Source organism: Lissotriton vulgaris, chromosome 5 (genome assembly GCF_964263255.1).
Source record: "Lissotriton vulgaris chromosome 5, aLisVul1.2, whole genome shotgun sequence".
In the NCBI taxonomy this organism is placed as follows: Eukaryota; Metazoa; Chordata; class Amphibia; order Caudata; family Salamandridae; genus Lissotriton; species Lissotriton vulgaris.
The window spans coordinates 2,010,256,900-2,010,276,763 of NC_141693.1; the positions used below are offsets into that span (position 1 = coordinate 2,010,256,900).

The 19,864-nt window shown below is 48.2% G+C and overlaps 1 protein-coding gene across 2 annotated transcripts in view; it reads right to left on the reverse strand.

Moving 5' to 3' along the window:
• ASS1 (argininosuccinate synthase 1) overlaps window positions 1–19,864 on the reverse strand; it is a 286,380-nt gene that overhangs the window by 196,722 nt on the left and 69,794 nt on the right. For both annotated transcript variants that reach the window (XM_086924816.1, XM_086924817.1), the window contains exons 4-5: window positions 8,661–8,729; window positions 561–749 (exon numbers count right to left, since the gene is read on the reverse strand). In XM_086924816.1, coding sequence (XP_086780942.1) covers window positions 561–749; window positions 8,661–8,729 — 258 coding nt within the window. The remainder of the gene's footprint in view (window positions 1–560; window positions 750–8,660; window positions 8,730–19,864) is intronic.

Consider the following 19,864-nt stretch of genomic DNA (forward strand, 5'->3'; position numbering starts at 1 on the left):
AGCCCTGACCTTGGCCCATAAAGCTCTACATGCTTCAGGAACAAAATATCTACAAAAAAGGCTAGCTTTCTACCATCCTGCAAGGTCCCTGAGGTCCGGGTCTTTGTTTCTTGCCGTGGTCCCTCGTATAAAAAGGGCACGTATAGGAGGTCGATCTTTCAGACTGTTGGCTCCGCAGCTCTGGAACACTGCGTAGTACCTCCAATCTACTGGCGTTCAGGAAGGGCCTTAAAACTTGGCTTTTTACTTTGTAGATATCAGTCTCGACTGTTAGTTAGGGATCTTCCCACCTTTCTGTTTTTTCTTTCCGTTATGTTGTGATACAGGTTTGCAATAAAGCGCTGGGACACTCTTTGAGTAGCCGTGCGCTATACAAGACAAAAATAACATAACATGTGAACTCAGAGGCTCCTCGTGCTGTGTCTGCTACCCCCAGCTCATCACTGAGTGGCCCCAACCTCTCCCCACTGCCCCACTTCTACTCCCAGCAGCCCCCCTCATTCCTTCCACTGTGCCCAGACGTCCACTCACAAGGACCCCTCGCCTGGATCCAGCCTCACCTTGCCCGTGGCTCCATGCGACACGTACTGCGCCCCCTCCTTCTTGGCGACCATCACCTGATGGCGAGCGATGCAGGGCCGGGCCAGCGAGGTGCCCAGCAGGTACCGGTCTTCATAGATGGCGTTGGCTTGCACCGCTGGCCAGATGAACTGCTCCACAAACTCTTTACGAATATCTTCAATGTAGACCTAGCAGGAGACAACAAAAGCAATCGCGTCAGTATCATGGATCACGGAATAGGAACAAGGCCAGAGCCATCAATCACCCGCGGCAGGCGCCACAAAGAGTGAACTCATCAGGAGCCGGATGTGCTTCAAGAACAAGAGCGGGGCAGTCACCTTTCATTGAGTACACTCTGATGCTCTAAAGATTAAGAGCGTAGCCATTGGCTCCTCATAAGATGCACCCCAAAGAACAACTGCATAGCCATAAATCACTCACAGCATGCACCCTGAAGACAAGAACCTAGATTTACTAATAAGCTATCTCAGTGACCTAAGCACCTGCTGCTGAGGTCTGCATGCAGCTTTCAAGTCAGAGATTTGAGTCTTGGACCATGGCTCATGACCAGGGTGGACAACGCCCCGGATTGAAAAGTCAAAAATCCACCCAGCTGCCCCTATAGCACTGTTTAATGGAGCAGTTGTGGATCCAGTTTGGTTTGTTTTTCAAGTTTCCTTCTCAGGCTCCCCACCTTTGTGTAAAGTGATGCTTATCACAGCAGGCATCGCTGAGGCTGGCTCCGAGAAGGAATACCCGCTGTATGGGCACACCGAAGTGTGATCGCTCTTTCCCTGGTCGTCATTAACCTTTCTGAAGAAGCAATGAGTGGCAGACAAGGGGCAGGCCTGGCCTAGAAATGTCCTCACCTTGAACAGAAACCATTGTCCCACCCCTCACCCTCACCATCTACCAAATAGCATTGGTCAGAAGGACTGATCAGCTGCCCGCTGCCAACAGGGCTCATGGAACGGCTAGAAGCAGCCCTGGGCACATCCTGTTCACTTCATTGTCTGGAACATCACCCTCCAGCACAGGAATGCAGGCAAAACACTTCCACCCCCTGTCCCCAGCCCCACCTTGTGTCTGCCACAACCAGGGGCATTCAAAATGCATCTCATTTTGCTTTAAATGTGAACATCAGACCTCCTCTTCTCCATCATTTGCGGAATCTCCTATTCAAGGTTTGCATTATTTACCCAGTTTACTCTCGTTGCTATGGTCTCGGGGTTCCTGCGGTCTTTGAGCTCAGCCCAAAGCCCTTGCTATTTCCTTGTATATGGGTTCAATAACTGCTTTACGCTTCCAGCACTTGCGTTCATCAGCTGTGCCTGCTGAAGTGATGGTCTAGCGGTAGCTGTTCAGGGGACAGACTTTCTGTTCGAGTTCAGTGATTAATCGAAAGTACCTAATATAACACAATCACGTGCAAATAATGCTTTTCTAGGATTTTGAATTCTAAGATTTCACGCAATCTCAAAAACACCCTTCTCTTTCTGAAAATTGACATGGAATCAAAACTTCTAATATTTGCCTCTTTCAAATGAAGCTCTTTTTCCATCCTCTGCATGCATCCTCTCTCCGAGTACAGCCTAGCCCAAGTCTCATGCACGTTTGTCTTATTGCTAATTATTGTATTTATGAACCTGCCCACACCTCATTTCAAAGATCACAACCTATTGTTTAAAAGTCAAACCCGTGCAACCTAACACCCAATCCGAAGCTCATCTATTCGTACCAGTCACCGTTCACATGACTCTTGATACCACCGCTGCCACTGGAGATCACACCCAGCTCCCATTAATTAATCTACCACTTAAAAACTAGAGTAAACGCATTGAATGCAGGGTTTGCTTAAGAACCCATGACCATCCCAACTGGGAAAAAAACAAGCCAGGGTTCCGGAGCAGCATGATGCCGGGTGTAAAGTGCTTCAAGGCTTCATCAATAGTAGTAAGGGATATATAAATGAAATTACAATACAATAAACAAGCTTCCTGGCTCACACTCATACTAATGCAAAAACACTCAGTTTGTCAGTCATTTGTAGTTCCTTCAGACGGCACAATAGTTCTCCTGGACCCCTTGACACTTTCACACCAACATTTTCAAACCTGCAGTGGGTCAGGTCCATCATCCAGTTCTGCACAGTCCACAGCAATAAACTACCCATCACAAGTGAGCAGGTGTGGAGTCGCGGAAGAGATCTGCCAGGCAACGCTGGAGCACTCTGATAGAGTCCGCGACTAGAGGTCCCGACCAGCTACATACCAGGGCGGCTTCTTGCAGTCACATTCATATATTGAATGATATTACCAAAGTCCATCCCACAGCCTCACCCCCTCCACCCTCTGTTTCTCCATCCCCCTTATTCATGTCTGGCTAGGACAGTCACAGACTTTAACCCTTTCCGTGCGGGGCGTATTTTCCGCCTGTGCTGACTCCGCCTTGCGCGGGCGGAGTCATGACGGAACGGTTCCGTCATCAGCACAGCTCAACCGATGCGGATGACGGAACCGTTCTGTCATCAGCATGGAAGAGGTTAAACAAAATATCCCAGGGTGAGCAAGTCAGTGAATAAACCAGCTGAGTGGACTGCGATTATTTAGGGTATACCATGCAGGGACCTCCAGACCTGTTCAAAGCGGTCATCGGACTCACAACCATAAACTGCAGGTCTATCTCTCACACTCGTTCATCGCTCTGCTAAGCACTGTGTCCTACAACACTCTAACCACACCTCAGGGGTCATTACCCAAAACATGGAAGAAGTTCCCACATAGGATCAAAACAAAGACAACATACTTCCAGCCAAACACACTACATTCTATAGAGTGCTACCCATGTAAGCACGCACGTCAGTGCCCCGCATAGGGGTAATTATTGCTATATAAATGTTGCAATAAAAGCCAAGAGCCATTAACCTCATTCCGCCACGGCAGTGATGAGTTGAAAACACAGCACAAGGTCCATCACGGCAGTAATTAGGTGAAAACACGGCTCTTAGTCACACCACCGCAGTGATGAGGTGAAAACACGGCTCTAGGTCCACTACTGTAGTAATGAGGGGCCAAACACGGCTCTAGGTCTGCCACGGCAGTGATGAAGTGAAAACACGGCTCTAGGTCCTTTACTACCATTCATCTACAGTAATGGGCTCAACTTGTGTACAGACACAGAGGCCCAACTCTGAATCCAGCTTTACCCTCACTTCCTGGGTAGGAAAGTTCTCCTACACCACACAAGGTCTTTCCAGGTACTCACTACTTTTGGCACTCATCACATGTTGCAGTGTTACTCCTGAGCGACCTGCCTGTTAGTGTTCTTTCAAGACCTCCGCTTATCAAGACCTTTTTCTCTGATCACTATCAAGACCTCTGCTTCTCCAGTCAACATCAAGACCTCTGCTTCTCCAGTCAACATCAAGACCTCTGCTTCTCCAGTCAACATCAAGACCTCTGCTTCTCCAGTCAACATCAAGACCTCTGCTGCTCCAGTCAACATCAAGCCCTCTGCTTCTCCAGTCAACATCAAGCCCTCTGCTTCTCCAGTCAACATCAAGCCCTCTGCTTCTCCAGTCAACATCAAGCCCTCTGCTTCTCCAGTCAACATCAAGCCCTCTGCTTCTCCAGTCAACATCAAGCCCTCTGCTTCTCCAGTCAACATCAAGCCCTCTGCTTCTCCCAGCACAATCAAGCCCTCTGCTTCTCCGAGCACAATCAAGCCCTCTGCTTCTCCGAGCACAATCAAGCCCTCTGCTTCTCCGAGCACAATCAAGCCCTCTGCTTCTCCGAGCACAATCAAGCCCTCTGCTTCTCCGAGCACAATCAAGCCCTCTGCTTCTCCGAGCACAATCAAGCCCTCTGCTTCTCCGAGCACAATCAAGCCCTCTGCTTCTCCGAGCACAATCAAGCCCTCTGCTTCTCCGAGCACAATCAAGCCCTCTGCTTCTCCGAGCACAATCAAGCCCTCTGCTTCTCCGAGCACAATCAAGCCCTCTGCTTCTCCGATCACTATCAAGACCTCTGCTTCTCCGATCACTATCAAGACCTCTGCTTCTCCGATCACTACCAAGACCTCTGCTTCTCCGATCACTACCAAGACCTCTGCTTCTCCGATCACTACCAAGACCTCTGCTTCTCCGATCACTACCAAGACCTCTGCTTCTCAGATCACAATCAAGACCTCTGCTTCTCCGATCACAATCAAGATCTCTGCTTCTCCGATCACTCAAACGTTCAAAGTTTGATTGTCTGTTTTTCTCCTAATGCTAAACTCACATGGGTGGTTAAATGCTCCTCACGGGATGAGTGGATTAAACACATAACTTTTCTCACACCTAATTCAAGAGCGACTTGAGGCCTCCACTTGCAGTCTCACTCCTCAGATCAAAATGCATTTTATCAGCTATTAAGTGTCTGCCTGCAAGGTACAGTAATATGTGAAACCCATTGGTAAATTGGTGCTGCCTCCATAGAGGCCAGGAGGCTGCGCGTTTACAGAGACATTAAAAAGCCACAAAGAGTTCTGTTGGGAAACACAACTGCTTCACGAAAAAGATGGGGTTTAAGTACTACACCTATAAAAGATGGTGTTTAAGTACTACACCTATAAAAGATGGTGTTTAAGTACTGCACCTATAAAAGATGGTGTTTAAGTACTACACCTATAAAAGATGGTGTTTAAGTACTACACCTATAAAAGATGGTGTTTAAGTACTACACCTATAAAAGATGGTGTTTAAGTACTACACCTTTGCAAAAAGATGCTTTCTGAGAGCACCTGTCCCGTCCACTTCCCCCTACCGCTTGTTTTCTTTTGCTACCACATTTGTTCACCCGATCCTGTACCTGTTCAACCATTGTTTAATTACATTTGTAATGAGTTTATATTAATTTATCATCTGCATTTTTTTGTAGAGCTGACGCTGAGACTTGGACCTGGTCACCCAAGCTCAAAGTTGGCAGCTCTGTTTGATATGCCACATTGCTAACTTGAAAAGCAAACTGATTTTGTTAGGCACAGGAATATTATGTTATTTGTCACAATCATGTGATGTTGAACTGATGCCGGGGCTCAAACCAGGTTCTACACTTCCCAAGTCTGCAGTTCTAGGAAGTGAGCCTTGCCCTGTAAATAAAGTTAACTTATTGGTCAGAATTTATGGACTGTAGAGAACACCGTGTTTTCCAACCTACTGTTCACTAGTACGAGTCAAATCTCAAAACGTTTATTTATATGTCCACCTGACTAACTAATTGTTTACAGTACATGGGCTTTCCGATGTAAAAAATAAAGTTCTGTTGTTACTATTTAAGGCTTGTTTTTGTAGGCACAGGGAGATTAAGTGATTATCCCAGAATCAGACATTTGAGCCGACATCCAGACTCAAACCGGTCTCTCCAGTTCTAAGGCTGGCAGCTCTTGCCGTTATTCCATATCCTCTACCCATTATTATGTCATCTTGCCTTTACTTTAGAGTAGGCCTTAGCAGTACAGTTCATTCAGCTGAGAATGAGGAATTGCCAAAAATTCCACGATCTGCGGCTTCATTGAATTTTTTGCTTGTTTGCGCATTCAAACTGCGTGTTCGTGAGATATTTCCCCCCGAGCACGCAAACAGAGTTCACGAACAGGAAAAAAGCATCGCAAACCGGTTGAACAAGCAATTCCACGTGTTTACAGAACTTTTGCATGCTCGCGTAGATTTATTGTTTCGCGAACCTTGGCTTAGCGCGAGTACGCAAATTCGGCCCACCCCAACTTTAGAGGAGTGGATATTGCAGAATGTACATAGCGCTTCATACGGATTGAAAGGCTGTAGAGCGCTCCGCTTCACATCGAATTACAAGACAGCTTTAAAGAGTGCATGGTTGATAGAATGTGGGTTATGGCTGGTCTCTGTGAGAGCTGTGGGGTCTGGTGTGGGAGGATTGTAAACATTCCAGTTGTGGTGAGCTGAGTTGTTAGCTGTGCATAAGCACGAGGTGCTGCAGACAAGCATGAGTGGAGGTTTATCGAGGTGTACGACCAGTTACATACCATATCTATAAATCACATTCCCCAGCACACTCTAAGTGTCTTGCATTTCGTAAGCCACAAGTCTGTGTCGACAAAATCATTCAATTTCTTTATTCTTCTCTCCTGAAGACACCAATTTCAGCCAACACGTGTTTCGTTGTTAATTGGGTATCAAATCCCACAACTTCCTCAAGGCTCATAAATTCCAGTATTTTACTTCGTTTATGGTGAGGAGTCCAACCCATAATCCGTCACTCGCTGATTACTATTGCTCTAAAATTTCACTTGTCCCCCAAGACCAAATATATCGAGAGTTTGTTGGTAACTTTAGCGGGATATCACTCGAGTCACTGTTTCCAAATTATTTGTTATTCAGAAAGACTTCAGCGGTGGCTCGTACACCCCGCATCATCATTTAGAGTTTGTTTGAGTGCGCTGTAAGTTTCGAAAGAATAGTCTTGGGATTTGATATCAGTTTAACGACGAAACAAGTGTTGGCTGAATTTGGTGATTTCACAAGAGAAGAAGAATAAAGAAATTGATAATTTTGTCGACACAGACTTGTGGCTTACGAAATGCAAGATACTTGGAGTGTGCTGGGGAATGTGATTTATGAGCCGAGTGGTCTAGACCACATTGTAGGGAGAGGGGTGGTTCTGCCTACCTTACGAGCACTGCACTAAGGGCATTGCACATTTGAAATAAGGTGCATTTCCCCTTGAGGCGCCACTACCCCGACATCAATCCACCCTTTAATTAGTTAAATAACCTGTCTAATTCACACTTACTTCATTGATTTTACTTGCTGATTTGCATATGAAGCACTGCAGCCTATCACTATCGGGGCTTGGAGAACAGACGTCATGGATGTCTTAAAGAGACCTGAAGCAGACCCAGCCAACAGAACATTAGCTTTCTACCTCAGTGACAAGGGTACAAACAGCTTGAGGGCAGATCGCGACAACCCGCCGCAGCCCCGTCAGACACAAACAAGCCTCGGACCTTGCACCAGTGCTCTGCAAACACGAGGCAGCAGAATTTTTAAATTCCATTACCTGGTTCCTCACCTCAGCGAATATAAGGTTTTTGGGTGTGATCGACCTTAAAAGAAGCCCATCCAACCAGAAAGACTAATGCTTTATCTCTAGGGCCATATTAAAGAAACGTTGCCCTGCTGCAAAAACAGGATACGTCATCGGTCTGATTTTTGTTTGAAGGAGAAATTGGCCCAACAGCCTTTGCACAGAAGTGATCTACTTTGCAAGTGAATGTGCACGTGGTCCCTGGAAATTCTATCACAGGAAAAACAGCCACCGCTGAAGGGGGGGGGCTGACCCACTTTGCCTGCACTGGTGGGCATTTCCAATCCACACCACAACATTCAACACCAAACCATATTGTCCATCTCAACAACACAATTACACAAATTCAATCCAGAACACAGAAATCCACATCACGGCACTAAAAATCTACAGCACACCACATAATTAAACTTCAATAGACACTACACCACAACACAACACATCCTTCCACATAATTACACTCCATAACACACAATCCCACTCCACGTAATTCCAGTACACTCCATAACACGTTATTACTATCCACATAGTTTCACTGCACACCAGGCCACAGTATTCCACTACACAGAGCCACTCCACAACACACATTTCCACGCCTCACAAATCCACAGCTAAGAATTCCAATCCAACCTACATATTTCCACTACACACCACATAAATACAACTCCTAACACATGGGCAAAAGCCACTGTCGTTTACAATTGCGATCGCTCTAACTCCAGCAAATGTGAGACCTATTGCATTTCCAGTGCTTGCTTTTTCTGCATCTAAATAGCACTGGTGTGCAAAAAGATTTGTACATCAAACCCGTAGATAGTAAAAATACATTTCTCTCTCCCTGTCGATATTTTAATCTTGAGCGACTTCTTCACATTTCAGAGGCACCAATCTGAAGCTCTCTCCATTACACACTACATTCGCCCCCTTACCCCAGCTCCCCCCTCGCCCCCTGCGGGGGTGGCAGTCTGGGCCCCCAGGGCTACAATCCCAGCTCACCTTTTTGGCTCCCAGCTGTAAGGCTTTCTTCCTGGCGGCTTCGAAGTCCTCGTCCTGCCCAATGTTGGCCTGCGCCGGAGACAAACGAGAATTAATCATGGAAAATGTGTAAACGATTGAAACTCAGAACACAGACTTCAGGAGAGTTCTTGGTCAATGGGACAGCGCCGTGCTGCCCTCGGGCACTCAGTCACTCACTCAAAATATATTATCTTAGAGGTCAGAGGTCATCCCAAGGATGAGGGTTTGAAAGTACCCGTGGCTGACTATTTATTTATGCGTTTTTATATAGCGCAGACTTTATCCGGAGGTGTCAGAGGCTTCACAATATGAACAGAACTGATACAGGAGAACGTTACAAGTGAACAAAATACAAAAGCAAACGTTACATTAAATGAAGCAAAAATGACAATCGTGAGCCAACAAAATACAAGAAGTAGCAAACGGTGCATTACAGGAGGAAAGAGTGACATGTGTGCAGGTTACAAAAAGCGTAAAAAATAAACAGATGTATAATACTGCAATATATGGAGGACACTCAAGCACAAGAACAAACGTTACGTAGGCAATGGTGGCACTTGTGCAAGTATCGAAAACAAACAAATGTAGGAGGAGCAAACAGTGTGTTACAAGAGAAAGTGACAGTTGCATGTTACACACGAGTACCAAACACAGATAGAAAGATAATACTGCATTAAATGGCAGTCTCAAACCACAAGAAAACACTGGGAGACACTTCCATAGTCATGTAAAGTAGATTTTTCTATAATGGAAGGGCTTCCTTCAGATAATAGAGAGGGCATGGATTACATTTGGAGGGGTCTTTGAAGGAGGAGAACTTTGAGGTCAGTTTTGAAGGCCTGGGAGGAGGTGGTGGTGGTCCGGAGCTGAGGTGGAAGTGAGTTCCAGATTCTCACTGCACTGCCTGAAAAGGATTGGGCCATCGATCTTTCCTTCTTGAAAGTGGGAGGTTCAAGCAATAGATTTTCCGCATTACGTGATGGTCTAGAGCCTCCAGAGAGTTTCAGTTTATTCGCCAGGAAGCGAGGAGAGGAGGAGTGCAAGGCTTTGTGGGTGATGCAGGCAGTCTTGTAGATAGCTCTAGCCTCGATGGGAAGCCAGCGGAGGGTGGATAACATCGGTGTGATGTGATCGCTTCTTTTGGCCCCATAAATGAAACGAGCTGCTGAATGGAGAACAGACTTAAGGGGGGACAGGTGTGATTTGGGGAGGCCAGTCAGGAGAGAATTGCAGTAGTCCAGTCTGGAGATGACCAGCGATTGCACCAGGGTTTTAAGGTCATGCTCCGGGAAGAAGCGACGAATCCCCCAAAGAAGGCGCAGTTGGTATCGGGCAGACTTTGCAAGTTTTGTGTCTAATATGACACCAAGGGATTTTGCGCTGCCGACAATGATGGGTTTATTATTCAGTAGATTCATCTGGTCCATCTATGATTGAACCGGGGGAGGAGAAAGTGAGGAGGAGAGGAGGAGGAATTCAGTTGGAGGGATTCAGAATCAGTTGATGTGTTGACATCCCGTTTTGAATGGAGTCGAGGGTAGAGCATAGGACGGAGAGATCGTGAGTGAAGGCAACCTTGAGGAAGATTTGAGTGTTGTCTGCGTAGAGATGATAGTTGACCCCAGATTTACTTAGGAGATTTCCCAGTGGTTCCAAATAGAGATTGAACAATGTGGGTGCAAGAATAGAGCCTTGTGGAACACCTTAACCCACCGCCGAAGGAGATGAAAGGCTGTTCGCTATTGTGATCATTTGGGATCTATCTGAGATGAAAGAAGCAAACCATTTAAGCACAGTGCCCTCCATGCCCATTCTCTGTTGAAGAGTGTTGAGGAGGATGTTGTGATTGACAGTGTCCCCCCCCCCCCCGCCCGAGTCTAGTATTCGCAGCGCGTCATCGATCACTTGCAGTAGGGCAGTTTCAGTGCTGCAGTTTTGGATGAAGCCGGACTGACAATTGTCAAGAAGATCATTGTCCTTGATATGACGAGAGAGTTGTTTCGCAACACATCTTTCTGTGATCTTCGCAAGAAAGGGTAGGTTAGTGATGGGGCGGACGTTGTTGAGGTCATTCGCATCCGCAGTGGGATTTTTAAGCAGAGGGGTGACCTGCCCAGTTTTGAGGGGAACAGGAAGAGAGCCTTGACAGAGGGAGAGGTTGACCAGAGTGGTCCAATAGGGAAGAGAATGGGTATAGAAGTCAATGGCAATCGCACTTGGGATGGGGCCAAGAGAATGGTTGGAGGGCTTTGTTTCGAGGAGGACATCTTCAGAGATGGGGTCGAAGTTCTGCCAAATTGTTAGTGATTTGCGCTCCTCTGGAGGGGTAGGATGAGCGACCTGAACCACATGTGATTTCACTTTTTCGTCAAAGAATACAGCGAAATCAGCAGCTTTCTTTGTAGAATCCTCCAACTTGGAGGTTGGGGGAGAGTAGTTAGTATTCTTGATGAGATCAAATAGTTTTTTGGGTCTATTTTTGGCTGAGTCAAGGAGGGTTCTGAAGTGTGCTTGTGGTACTTGGATCGTGCTGAACGAAGCGTGGCCAAATTATCGGTGGAGAGTGCTTGCCTCCATTGTTTCTCCAGGAGTCTTAGGCGCTTCCTTTCTTCATATAGGGATTTGTTGAACCAGGGTGCTGAGGGAATGGGCCTTTTCTTTTTGCTTTGGAGAGGAGCGACGCTATTGATTTCGACTGCGAGGACTGAGAGGCATTGTGAGGTGAGATCATCAACATCTAGGTTCGGGTCTAGCCTTGGAAGTGACAGCAAAGCTGATTCACAGAGGGAAACAGTGTCAATATTTTTAGCGTCACGGAACCAGGAGTTATAGAGTGTGATAGGTGAAGAGAGAGAATGGAATGAGGAGGTGGTCAGACCAGTCTACGTGAATAGGGGTAGTGATAGAAAGCATGCCTGCTTTGGAAATAACAAGGCCCAGGATTGAGCCCTTAGCGTGTGTTGATTCTGTGCAGTGTTGGATAAGATCGTTTGTAGAGAGGAAGGTGGCCAGCGAGTTCACGGAAGAGTCTTGCAGGGAGCCCCAGTGGAGGTTGAAGTCACCCACAAAGGTCTGAGTGTCACTTTGTGCGTATTGGTCGCTGATGAAGTCAGTGAGTTCCTCCATAAACGAAGGGCCGCTGCCAGGTGGGCGGTAAATGACATGAAATCTGAGGGGTGCGCGCTGGTGTAGTTGAAGCTCAAGAGAAAGACATTCAAAAGTGCGGAAGGCGCTGATGGGAGAAGCCTTAAGTTGAAGGGAGTTTCTAAAGATGACTGCAACACCTCCCCCAACTTTGATAGGTCTGTCATTTCTAAAAATAGAATAGCCTGTGGGTAATAGGACATCAAACATAGAGTGAGAGGTATCTTTGAACCAGGTCTCTGTTAGGAAGAACATGTCAATATTGTGATGGGTGATGGTATCATAGATTTCGAGTTTGTGTTTTATTGCAGATCTGCAGTTGTGGAGCAGACATCGCAGCTCTGTTGAGACTGTTTTGGTGACGGGGCACTTGGGCTAAGAAGGGTGATAGGCATATTATACTTATACGAGGGTGCACGGGAGGGTTTAGGTGGATGCTTGGTTCTGACAGAAGAGATGGTCGGAATAGTGTAGATAGTTGGGTTACTCGGAGATGCTGGTTGAAGGGTGGCGTTCAAGGGCTGGTGTGAGTGAGCGATGTTTGCAGACAACAGGTTATGCTTGGCTATGATAGGGTGAGGGGGGCGAGGTGCATCTCGTGGGAAGATGAGTGTTTTCCAAAGGAGTTGAGGTGAATGGGAAAGTGGAAATCTTAGACCTTAAAAGTGAAATGGAAGCTACAAGCTGGGAGATGGAGGTGATAAGAGAGAATAGCTTATTTTCAAGAGAGAGTAGGGCAGAGCAACGAAGGTTAGGTGTCTTGATGGCAGAAGGAGGGGGTGAAATTGATGATGGAAGGCAGGGAGAGGTGGGAGGACAGGAGGAGAGTTGGGGTGTAGGGTTCATAGGTGGGGAAAGGTGGAGGTTGTGAGCGGGGGTTGGTGTATCAGAGGTGAAGGGAGAGTGGTCTTTGTTGGCGTTGCACGAAGGAAAGGAATTAAGGACAAATTTAGGGGGAGATGGGTGCGGATCAAGACGGTGGGGTAGAAGGAGAGGGGAGGACTGTGAGGGGTCATAGGAGTGTAGGAGGTTTGGGAGGAAAAGAGGGGAGGTGGTTGGAGAGGTCCTGTCAGCTAGGAGAGGTGGCTGTGAGGGAACCGGCATCTGGCAGAGTGAGGGGGGTTGGGAGAAGGGGAAGTTGAAGAAAGGAAATGGTTCTGCTGGGCCAGATGGGGGAGAGGGAAAGGGTTACCAATGGGGGAAAAGGGGGCAGCACAGCACAGCTGGAGGAGTGGGGGGAAGGAGAGAGATACAATGGGATTGTGAAGAAATCAGGGAAAGAAGAGAGGGGAGGAGGGGGTAGAGAAGAGGGGGGAGAGGGAAGCATAAGGAAAGTTAGCTGGGGAGGAGGTTGGCGGAGGGGTGGACTAAAAAAAGGGAGTAGCAGATAGGAATAGGGGGACGAGATGAGATTGGGGTACCGGGACGGTGCGGATTGGACGAGGAGCGTATTACCTAGTGGTAAGGCTGACGTGACGAAGGGGGGGGGGGCATACTGTGAAGTGGGAGGAAAGGGAGAGGAGGGCACAAGGGAGGGGGAGGGAAGAGGGCTGACCTGAGCCTCCAGAGGGTGCAGCCTATTGGAGTGTAGGGGGGGTCAGGGGAGGAGAAAGGGAGTAAAGGGTGGAGATAGATGAGTCTGGGGAAAATCTGTTCGCAGAGGAGGGGAGTATGGAGGGGAAGAGGTGGTCAAAGAGAGAGAGACAGGAGTCTTTGCCTTGGATCAAGACAGTACCATTGTTATAGATTGAGATGGTGAGGGAGCCTTTGAAATACGCAGAGGAGGAAATCTTTAGTTGTTTCCCATGAGGAATAGAGGAGGAGGAGGTGACGTTAAGGGAATTAAATAAGCTGGAGGACCAAGAAGGGGTGTCGTGAGTGAAGAAAATGAAATCATGTTTGCGCCTCCCAGAACGACAATTGTAAAATTGGTCAACAAAAAGGGAATCAGGGAAACGTTCAATAGTCTTATGCTTCAATCGCTTTACTGAAGCTTTAGTTTGGCCGGGAGGATAGATGATTTTGTAGCAGTTAGTTCCATCCTTAACTCGAGAGGTGGCCATGTTGGGAACGTGAGAAAGAGTGGGGGGGGGTATAAGACGGGTGTTACAAGGAGAGCGGTGGTGATGAGAAGTATAAGGACTAAAAGGGGGCCCATATTCCAGGCGTCGGGAGTGGAAAACTGAACTAATGTGCCGTCAGGGAAGAGAGGTGGGTATTTGTTGGGCCCTTAATCTAGGTGTATATGAAACTAACTGGCACAAGATAATATTTACAAGGGAAATGATTACATATGATAGGACCAACTGGATCACTGTCAAAACCATCACAATGCACAATTAGTCAAAGTAAAGCAGATCACAAACGAACACCCAGTGACTATTGGTGATCACTGTACTTAGCATCAGCCTGTAACATAAGCACATTCGGCACCAACCGCATTGTACGCCCATAATCTCAGCAGACCACTATTGGACCCTAATCAGAAACCACAATGTCAAGGTTGCTGCCAATGCAGCGAGAGTCCTGACTCAATCAAAAATGTCCCCACGGAGAAAGGTGTCATAAACGGTGCAGCTGGCACTACTTTCTGCGCAGCTGTAAAAGGCCTAAACGGTGCAGCTGGCACTACTTGCTGCGCAGCTGTAAAAGGCCATAACGATGCAGCTGGCACTACTTGCTGCGCAGCTGTAAAAAGGCCTAAACAAAGCAGCTGGCACTACTTGCTGCGCAGCTGTAAAAGGCCATAACGATGCAGCTGGCACTACTTGCTGCGCAGCTGGCACTACTTGCTGCGCAGCTGTAAAAGGCCTAAACGATGTATCAGCAGAGGACTTGCTGCGCTGAAGAGAGTGTGAGGCTTCCCGCCCTCCTGTGGTGCTCAGCAATTAACGGGCTCAATCACCGCTTAGTAGGGCAGAAGGTGTCGGGCCCCCACAGGGTTGAGGAGAGGGAGGGGGGAAGGCGTCAGTCCCCACACTGAAGGGTGCCCACGTCAGACAGTTGCTGCCGAAGCCTCTAGGTGGCCGCCATTTTGCGAGGACTGGTAGGGTGTATCAGCAGAGGACAAACAGTCTCACTAGAGTTGGAGACCGACTTTATGGGGCCCCTTTGTACACCCGCCCCCAGACCTACCAGCAGAAACAATCTCATACCATCCTATGGTATGAGATTACCTTGTCTTACTATGTCCCAGTTTTAGGTAGTGCTAGGGCTCCCTAATCTTGCTATATCCTAGTGTATGTAGATCATATAGTGAGTTGATCGTTTCAAGATGGCTGCTTCTTTATCTGTGGATTAGTCCTATTACTCTTTCCAAGCCAAGCCTGCTTCCGCAATCCTGCATGGTCCTTTCTTAATGTTTGCTACCGGGGTCCATGTTTTAGCAGCGACCTGAGGGGAGTGGTCCTTTCTTTGTGTTGCCCCTGCTACTGATTCTCTGGTTCAATCATAACATCGGGGTGCTTGAACTGTACAAGTGAGACTGTCTAGGTCACCACGGTGCTTCCCCTCAAAACGTCTCAGGGCGCCCATTCAATTAGTGAATTCACTAGTGAAGTGTGGGATAGCAGCTCGACTGGCCGTGAGCGAGAGGCTCCCCTGCCCTGCCCTCTCTGCGCGCTGGTCTCTGCTCCCACACGCAAGCACAGCGGGCTTGCAGTACAGTCCTGCAAACCCGTAACATAGTTCCCACAGGCACTTCTCCCAGCGCGCGTACTGGACTCACCAGCTGTAGCTGATGACACCCGCCTCCGAGCCGGGCCGCTCACACTGCCTGCAGAGTCAGGCGCCGGCCCAGGGGAGAGCCGCCTCTAATGTCCGCAAAGCTCAAAGACCATCCGGTCCCCCTCTCGCACCAGGGCCGTATTCCTGCCTCATCTCTCACTACAACTCAAAGCTCAGAGAGAGCACAGCCACTGATGGAGCTATGAAGGCGCTAGACATGAGTGAGATACACGAATGATGCCAGCACAGCTACGGAGTGACCTATGAAGGCACTAGACATTAGCCGGACACACGAATGATGCCAGCACAGCTACTGAGTGACCTATGAAGGCGCTCGACATGAGTGAGATACACGAATCATGCAGTCACAGCTCCTGAAGGACCTGGGAAGGCGCTAGACATGAGTGAGACAGACGAATGATGCCAGCACAGCTACTGAGTGACGTATGAAGGCGCTAGACATGAGTGAGATACACGAATGATGCCAGCACGGCTACTGAGTGACCCATGATGGCGCTAGACATGAGTGAGATACACGAATGATGCCAGCGCAGCCACTGAGGGAGCTATGAAGGCGCTAGACATGAGCCAGACACACAAATGATGCCAGTGGAGCTACTGAGTGAACTATGAAGGCGCTAGACATGAGCCAGACACACGAATGATGCCAGCGCAGCTACTGAGTGAACTATGAAGGCGCTAGACAGGATCCAGACACACGAATGATGCCAGCGCAGCTACTGAGTGACCTATGAAGGCGCTAGACATGAGCTAGACACGCGAATGATGCCAGCACAGCTACTGAGTGACCTATGAAGGCGCTAGACATGAGTGAGATACACGAATGATGCCAGCACAGCTACTGAGTGACCTATGAAGGCACTAGACATGAGTGAGACAGACGAATGATGCCAGCACAGCTACTGAGTGACCTATGAAGGCGCTAGACATGAGTGAGATACACGAATTATGCCAGCACAGCTACTGAGTGACCTATGAAGGCGCTAGACATGAGTGAGATACACGAATTATGCCAGCACAGCTACTGAGTGACCTATGAAGGCACTAGACATGAGTGAGACAGACTAATGATGCCAGCACAGCTACTGAGTGACCTATGAAGGCGCTAGACATGAGTGAGATACACGAATGATGCCAGCACAGCTACTGAGTGACCTATGAAGGCACTAGACATGAGTGAAACAGACTAATGATGCCAGCACAGCTACTGAGTGACCTATGAAGGCGCTAGACATGAGTGAGATACACAAATGATGCCAGCGCAGCCACTGATGGTGCTATGAAGGTGCTAGACACGGCAGAGATACATGAATGATGCCAGCGCAGCTACTGAGTGACCTATGAAGGCGCTAGACATGAGTGAGACAGACGAATGATGCCAGCACAGCTACTGAGTGACCTATGAAGGCACTAGACATTAGCCAGCCACACGAATGATGTCAGCACAGCTACTGAGTGACCTATGAAGGCGCTAGACATGAGTGAGATACACGAATGATGCCAGCACGGCTACTGAGTGACCCATGATGGTGCTAGACATGAGTGAGATACACAAATGATGCCAGCGCAGCCACTGATGGTGCTATGAAGGTGCTAGACACGGCAGAGATACATGAATGATGCCAGCGCAGCTACTGAGTGACCTATGAAGGCGCTAGACATGAGTGAGACAGACGAATGATGCCAGCACAGCTACTGAGTGACCTATGAAGGCGCTAGACATGAGTGAGACAGACGAATGATGCCAGCACAGCTACTGAGTGACCTATGAAGGCACTTGTGTGGTGTTGTGCTGTCATTTCTGGAATCAAGAACACTGTGGTGTTCAGGATTCCAGAGAGGACAGTTAAGACCCAGGCTCATCTTACGGATGTATTTATCTGTCTGTGTAATAAAAGTATTATTACCTTGCAACGCGTGTGATGTAGCTTCGTTATCTCACTGGCGATGATCGGAAAGAAGAACCGTGGAACCTGGAGTCCTGCTAAGTGCAGATCATGTTGCTGTAGAGTAAAGAAGACTAACTGGACATCGGGTTATGTTCCAGTATGTGGATGGCGATACCCGATAACATCTAGTGAAAATCGCGTCCATGAGAGACACTCGTGAGTGTTTTAACTATTTTTTAAGGATTCTTCGGAAAAAGTACTGTTAAGGTGCGCATGCCCCAGCTGTAACGCATGACGTAAGAACGTCAAAGCGTGCTGCGGCCATACTTTGGGACAGAGGAAAGATGTGTTGGCCATTTTAGATCTGACACACATTGTAACAAGCACTGGCGTTGCCAATAGGTTTCACATTTGGAAAGTTGGAGCTATTGGTTTTGTAAATGACATTTTATATTTATATATCGTTATTGGCATTGTCAATAACAATATCTATACTACTATTATAAAGAGAGAACAGACACCTTTTGGCAAGGTAAACTCGGGAACCACAGCGCCAATCCACACACCCAATACATTGTTGTAATCCTCAGGGTGTGTAGAAGGACATAGGCTGCATAAAATTTAAAAAAAAACGTACATTAAAAAATGTAAGTTTAAAAACAAAGTAGTCCCCTAAAACAAGCGCCGGCCGCGATGTAGCGCTAACCGCAACCTACACCTGCGTGATGACGACAGGCGGGAGGAGCGGTGATGAGCGGCGAGGAGTGACGTGCTGCGGTGCCTCAGGTAAGGCGAGGCGGGAGCCGGTGCGGGTGGGGGCCCGAGAGTGGTGAGGTAAGGCAGAGGCGGGAGGCGGGAGGCGGGAGGCGAAGCATAGGTAGTGTAATGCAATTTACGGCACAACAGTCCTTCCGGGAAATGCAGGCATGTACTAATAAAAATACAACAGCCATGGTGAGAAGTGCTGATTCTCTCATGCAGTACAGCTGATCTGAAAAGTGCGGACACCGCCTCATTCTATGCGCTGCAGACTTTCCGAGAAGTGCATTATTTATCTAATCAATGCATTTTGGCTAGAAGAACACACATTTCCTGGCCTGAGAACAGCCCGTCACTTTCACTTGCTAATTCTGAGAATTTGCGTGCATCTGTCCAACAGCACGGCTCTGCTGCAACTCTCGGCTTAGCAGCAATGAGTACAATGTTGACCATGCATTTATATAGCGTTTCCTACCTCTGAAGAGGCGTTGGAATCACGTTTGCAACATTTCTATGCGCAGCAGATCACTTACTTTTTGCAATTCTTTCCAAGTTACCTTCAAAGTCTAGAGCCCACTGGTTCAGGGCACACGTGGTCACGGTCACTTTCCGCCCCATTTCCGATTGTAACCGTGACGATTACAATATATCTATATTAGTTTAAAAGATCACGGGCTGCGAGCGCGCGCCTTCTGCAGCAGGCGTCTGCCTTCGAGGCGCTCTAGACAGCAGCTAGCACTTCCCGGTGTCTGATCGTGCACCGAGCCGGGCAGTCTGCTTAAAGAGATATGAATACCCCAAAGGAAGGATTCTGGTGCGAGAGGTCACGTGGCAGCTTACTCAGCCCCGGAGATGTGTTGATAATAACATCACGAACTTCTACGGGGAGACTACAAGAGCTAAAAGCATATTTCATAATTAGTATGTGCAGCGCAATGCTGTGTGGGACACATCCCCTCCTGCCCGGCTGAGAACCTGCAATCGATCCTTGAAGTGGCCACGTGCCACCGGAAGCGCCTCTAAGGATTATAGGGATTGAAGTCCACAGTTCAAAGATCATGCTCTATGAACAAATATTACTATTTATGATACTCAATATTCAAAAGAACAGATGAGCAAATAGCGGAAAGCTGGTCCATACACAGAACAATGCTGGTTTAATGTTAGTATGATATAGGTACGTTTTTAGTTCAATGTAAGTGTAGTTATGGAACAGGAGGAAACTGGTGTGAGCTTCAGTGTGCAAATTGCCAGTTTTAGAAGGGTAAATTCATGACTTTGTATTAAAACTAGCAGCCCGCCCCAGCGTTGCCTGGGGCAGAAAGGGGCTGGGGGCAGCATTGTAAGCACCCCCCCCCCCCCACCGACATTGCCCAGTCCGCATCCCTCCCGCCTCCCGCCCCGACATTCGCTATACCGCCTCCCGCTTTGAGCCCGCCGCCTGCCGCCCCCCGCCCCGACATTGAGCATTTTGCATTGAGCATAGCGCATAGCGCCTCGAGTCTCCCGCCCGACCCGGCTTTGTAAACCCCACCCCAGGTCCCGACTTACCTCCCCGCGCTGCCACTGCTCCTCCGCTTCTCGCGGCTCCGTATTGCTGTTGCACTCCGCTCCTCCCCTCGTGCAGGCGCTACTCATGTCCAC